The sequence below is a fragment of the Euphorbia lathyris genome, chromosome 9 (genome assembly GCF_963576675.1).
Source record: "Euphorbia lathyris chromosome 9, ddEupLath1.1, whole genome shotgun sequence".
Taxonomy (NCBI): domain Eukaryota; kingdom Viridiplantae; phylum Streptophyta; class Magnoliopsida; order Malpighiales; family Euphorbiaceae; genus Euphorbia; species Euphorbia lathyris.
In genome coordinates this window covers 73,897,523-73,903,291 of record NC_088918.1, presented here as the reverse complement: position 1 = coordinate 73,903,291, position 5,769 = coordinate 73,897,523, and the positions used below count along the sequence as shown (strand labels likewise).

Here is a 5,769-nt window from a genome sequence, read left to right as displayed (position 1 = left end):
AGCACAAACTCTGATGCCAGATAGAAGTACTGTGCTTCTGCTAAAGCATAAGATAAATTTAAAATTTTTATAACGTTGGAAAATAATACTAAAATAAATAAAGAAAAAAGAAACGGAAATCCTCGAAACTTCAACATTCCAGTTTTCAAGTTGTCCTTAGCCGACCCTAATTGACCATCCTCTCCTTTCTCCGATCTTATCCGATCAGCAATCTTGCCACCAGATCCTGAACGCCGGCAGCATTACTCATCTCAATAGGCCCGTCGCACTTCCTGACGCTGCAGATCGGCCTATTCTCGCTGCCTAGCCGACGCCGTTCCCATCCCCTCCACTAGCAGCTCCACGCGCTTCCACTGGTGGCGGATCTCTGTGGATCTAGAACCATATCACTACTGATAAGGTATCAATCTATTATGTGTTTCTTGTTTTCTTCAGATAAAAAACCCTTTTATAAGTTGAAAATATCTGGAGAGGACCACAATAAATCTGAACCTTTTCTTTTAATTTTAATTTTAATTTCTTGTAGTTAAATTAACGAAAATTGGCGTAAATCTAACTGGTAGTTGGATATCCATTGGCTTATTAATCTCAGCTCCATTTTCAAAAAAATCCCCTCTGTATACTCTATCGGAAAACTTGGGTTTTTTTTGTTACATTTACCTGTGAACTTAATTTTGTGTTCAACATTTTACTCTGTTCTTAGTCATTATGATTGTCTTTTTTAGCCGTTTTTTGTACTGTTTATTTTGAGTTTGTTTATAGTTTGGGTCATCTGTGACTTCTATTAAATTTGATATTTTAACTTTTAAATCATATATGGTAGTTTTTGTAATGTATTATTATTTAAGAAATTGAATGTTGTATTCATTTAGCTTACAAGTACGAGTAGGACTAAAATATGGATATATGTTGCTCTGGTTTCCCATCTAGTTATGAGGGCTTATATTAGTATCATATATATATTTCCTTTAATGTTTGTGGTCATACTGACGAACAAAAGATGGTGAAAGGGTAATGATGAGGGTACTGATTTTATACGGATAGTACTAATGGGATTTGGAATGGGTAAAGTAAAGTAATAGAGTGGTTGTTAGAAATGGATTTGGGACTGATATAGAAAGCTCAAAGTTAAAGGGTTGGGGAAGGGTTTGCTTAATATTGTATGTGTCCTGCCTACTGCCATCCCTACTGGTGTTGGGTGCTTTATTGAATAAAGCATTTTATATTAGCATAGAAAGCTGCTGACTTCCTTCATTTTCTTTTCTTGTTTTGTTTTGTTTTGTTTTTGCTCTTCTTCTCCGTCTAAGTGTTGTGGTTGCCTGTTCATTGTAACCAAAATGAGGTTGTCTCAGCCGTTTTATGATGAACTAGGTTTAATTCTAGATTTGTAATTTGCTATGGGTGACTTTAGTGCATGTATGGTATTGGAAAGAAATCATGACAATCAACTCTTTCTCAACTATTCATTTACTACATTCTTATGTGTGTCTCTGTGTACCAACTGCACGAACATAAACTTTAATGTGAAATTTCATTGAAAATGATATAGTAATATATGCGTCGAGAAGGCCTACAACCTTTCTTTGATATTCAAAAAGATAATATTGGCTTTGAATCATCTAAGAGCTTCTTCCTAAGTATCTTTATACTACTGTTTTATTGCTTCCAATATACACACACACACACACACATATATATATATATACACATATATATATACTGTAATTTTGATGATGATTATTACATAAAAGTAAGAGCCTAAGTTCTAACTTGTAAGTAGTCATGTTGCCACTCTTCTTGTCCATTGATTTTTTTGTTGGACTTTCTTGAACTTTAATCTTTCAAACCTTAGCATTGTAAAATTAGTGCTGGAGTTTACTTTGTTACGATGCAAACACTAATGTTTTTTCTTACATGTAGTGCTAGAGTTCAATCAGGTTTTGGCATCTTTGTGTCATGGGCTCATATCTTGCATCTATAAATTTGTTTCCATGCTAGTTCTTTAGTTAATTGATAATGAGGACTATAAAGCTTGATTTCTACTTCTTTATGGTGTACAAAATAAGAAAAGCATTGTCATTTGTTAATGTTTATTGTTTAGTGATATTCTTTTTTTTGTTTGTTTGTTTGTTTTATTTACTACTAGTGTTTTTAACTTCACTGATGGGAATGTTACTCCAGTAACCACCCTGTGTGACAAGTGACTGAGCGCATATACAATAATTCAAATGACAAAATGAATATTTTCTGTGTTGTAGAAATTATGGCAAAGATTAATTTGTCAAAAATATTTAAACTAAAAATAATTTAAATGATAAAATGAACATTTTCTGTGTTGAGTCTTTATTATACTATTTTTCTGTAATGCTGCATTGCCCAAGTTTATATATATATAGTTGTGAAGTGCCAAATTCGAACAGTTTTTTGTACTTGTTAATTTGGTGCTGCTCGACTTCTCTTCTTTTCTGCCTCTAGTCTGTTTCATTTCTTAAATGATAAACATTATCTGACTAACCTTTGCTATTTACAGCTCATCTGATCATACTTGATAGCAAGGCTATAGAGGACTTTGGTTTACTGTTTGCTGATACTTCATTATCGCCCAATAAACCTACATTCTTGCAAGATTCCTATTGCTTTTTGTGGCCATGGTGAGTCTTTCTAAATCCATTCAGTACCTTATATTTTGCTCTCCACTATCTTTTCTTTTTACCTTTGGATGCATTCACAGTACAGTACTTCGTTGGATAAATCTGTTTATCACTAATGTTGCATAAGAATTGGATGGTAAATGGTCATTGTAAACTGATACAATTGGCACGAACTGATACAATGATAGTCATAAATTGTAGATTGTTTTTATGTCACTTCATTGTTGATTGATGAGTTTGCTGACAGTAAGTTTCCAAAACTTGTGTGAATGAAATTCATTAACTGGCTTTCTTGGATCCTAAATAAGGGAGTGCTCATTGGATTTTGGATATGCAGTTTTCACTTCCTTGGTCAAGTAAAATAGCCAATTGCATGACAGAGGAATTGTACTATTGTATTTCTGACACTTGTGTGTCGAGTTACTTCATATTACTCCTTTATTTTATTGTTGAAGGCAACAAATGAAAACCTCCCACCCAATGTAATAAAACAACTTGCAAAGGAATTGAAGAATCTTGATGAATCCCCACCAGAGGGTATTAAAGTGGGAGTAAATGAGGATGATTTTTCTACAATATATGCTGATATAGAAGGACCAGGTATGCGAACTCTTTCCAATTGTACAATTTTGGAGAAAAATTTGGGCTTTGCGCTGAAAATGATTTTTTTGTGCTTGCAGCTGGGACACCATATGATAATGGTCTTTTCCGGATGAAGCTGTTACTGTCTCGTGACTTCCCACACTCCCCTCCCAAGGGTATGTGGATGAAATGTTCTTATAGAGTTCAATGATATATAATGTTTGTGATCTTTAGCTATTGGATATAGTTCCTAAGCATGACCTTTTTGTGGAAAAGAGATTTATTTTTAGGTTGCTTTTTTTCTTGGCAACTCAGTGTGTATGTTTGTGTATGGGAGGTATTTTATTTCCTTGTGACTGAAAATTAATTTTCCAGGGTTCTTCCTTACTAAGATTTTTCATCCAAACATTGCAACCAACGGTGAGATCTGTGTCAATACACTAAAAAAGGACTGGAATCCAAGTCTTGGATTACGACATGTACTCATTGTAAGTGTTATAAGTTTATAACCTAATTTTAAGTTTAATTTAAGACAAGGCTGTTTTCATCTCTTAATTTATAGAAGCTGTTTCTAGACTTACCAGTTTGATTTAGATGATTTGTCACCCTGAAATTCTTTTATTGTTACTTTTAATAAACATGTGGTTTTTGGTGCTCTGGAATCTGTGATAATTAACAGGTAGTAAGGTGTTTGTTGATTGAACCATTTCCAGAATCAGCTCTAAATGAACAAGCTGGCAAAATGCTCCTTGAAAATTACGAGGAATACGCTAGATATGCCAGGTGAGCCGTGCTGATCTTTTATCTGGTATATGTTGTTATATAGTTGAGCATGTGAAGTCTCTGATAAATTTTGAAGTGTAATATTTTGGATCTTTGCCATGGGAATTTAAGAAAAAATAATGTTTTTGAACTTCCAAAGCATTGAAGGGATGCTAACCTTTGACTGTTTTAGTAGGGAACGGTTCGTTCTCGTCTACATATTATTTACATTATCCTAAACAACTTTGATAGAGCTAGTTATATCGCTTGTGATCATGAACACTAAAATTTGTGGAACTCAGAAAAGATGAGCAACTTAGATGTGAGCTTGAGGATTTCGAGGTAGATCCTATGAAATGCAAAATAGATATTGGAATCTCTTTGAGATTAGTAATGATTCCTAGATATTGCGTTCTATTGATATTTTCTTGAATATTTCCGTGTCTCTTGGGCTGATATTAAAACAAAATTGTGCCGATTTTTAATACCTTGTAAACATGATACAGGCTGTACACCGGAATCCATGCCAAGCCAAAACCAAAGTTCAAGTCAGGAGCTATTTCAGAGTCAACAACAGCTCTGAATGTTGATCAAAGTAATACTTCATTATTAAGCAGCGATCAGAAGAGTACCGCAGTTAGCGCCACGATATCGCTGCCATCTCCATTGGTTCCTTGTACAACAAAAGGAGGAAATAGTCCAGATCAGCCGGCTCAAACTGCCACCATAGCTCCAATGCCGGAGACAGGAGTTGCTTCGAATGTGGCAATGCCTGTTCCGGCTGGAGTCAATCTCCAGAAGAAGGAAGTTGGACCAGCAAAAGCTCAGGCAGACAAGAAAAAAATTGATGCCAGAAAGAAGAGCTTAAAGAGATTATAATTTGAGGGTTTTGTTTGATGCATGCCAATGGAATGGAGAGGCGAATTCATGTAAGTGATGGGAAAATGGGTATGTTGTTATTTTGTATGAAATGTTTTAACATTGAGACAAGCGATAACTCTAATAAAAACCCTGTCATTTTCATATTCTTTCTTATCTGGGAAAAAGGAAAAAGAAAAAGGCTTGATGTATCAAGGTGTCCCGAACTTAGTCCAAAAAACTGAGTGCCCTGAATTTTAGAGATAACTGGTTGGTTTTTTTGAACTTGTTTAAAGCGGATAAGAAGAGATTTAAACAAGTTGAAGCTCGTGTAGTTTAAGCAGGTTGAGGGGATAATAGGTAGTTTTAAACAGGTTAGAGTAGTAAATAGGTCATTTGAGCAAATTTAGGGAGTTCATAGGAAGTTAATTAGATATTTCTAAAGTTCAGGGCTTTAATCAGTAATTTTTAGGAACAGATGAGGGTCTTAATGTTTTGCGCTTCCAATAATTCCATCCAATCCACACTTAGAGTAACTCTAGTGGTTGCATGATGACAATTTGTAATTTCCAGAGAACTCAAATTTGGAAGTCTCCAATGTCTAATGAATCACCAAAGTGGACAACTTACTTTACTTGAGTTAAGTTTGAAGTGATACACTTTTATTTGGAGATACAATTTTATTTGGGGAGACACCTGATGTTTACTGGTAGCTGTTACAGTTTGATGTTTGTTGTCAAAAGATGGGTGGTTTACCTGTTGTTTACTGGTAGCTGTTACAGTTTGATAATGTCAAAGTGATTTATATCATAATCGTGTATGATGATTAATAATTGTGTTGGACAAAGGTTTTTTTTTTTTTTTTTCGTAAATTTTGCCTCACATAATAGGAGTTAAATATCAAATTTTTGCCCGT

At 34.5% G+C, this 5,769-nt stretch overlaps 1 protein-coding gene across 1 annotated transcript; it reads left to right on the top strand.

The window, feature by feature from the left end:
• Window positions 1-5,018, top strand: LOC136206085 (ubiquitin-conjugating enzyme E2 22). Its single transcript, XM_065997009.1, has 7 exons — window positions 1-400; window positions 2,531-2,651; window positions 3,107-3,251; window positions 3,332-3,409; window positions 3,609-3,721; window positions 3,913-4,016; window positions 4,502-5,018. Exons 2-7 carry the CDS (start codon window positions 2,649-2,651, stop codon window positions 4,872-4,874), a joined length of 816 nt encoding a protein of 271 aa, XP_065853081.1. The 5' UTR covers window positions 1-400; window positions 2,531-2,648; the 3' UTR covers window positions 4,875-5,018.
• The last annotated feature ends 751 nt before the right edge of the window (window positions 5,019-5,769 follow it).

Bases quoted from the DNA above. Each gene is read 5' to 3' on its own strand.
- LOC136206085 (XM_065997009.1), top strand. The intron at 3,410-3,608 runs GTATGTGGATGA...TTAATTTTCCAG, and splicing joins CCCACACTCCCCTCCCAAGG to GGTTCTTCCTTACTAAGATT. The intron at 4,017-4,501 runs GTGAGCCGTGCT...AACATGATACAG, and splicing joins GAATACGCTAGATATGCCAG to GCTGTACACCGGAATCCATG.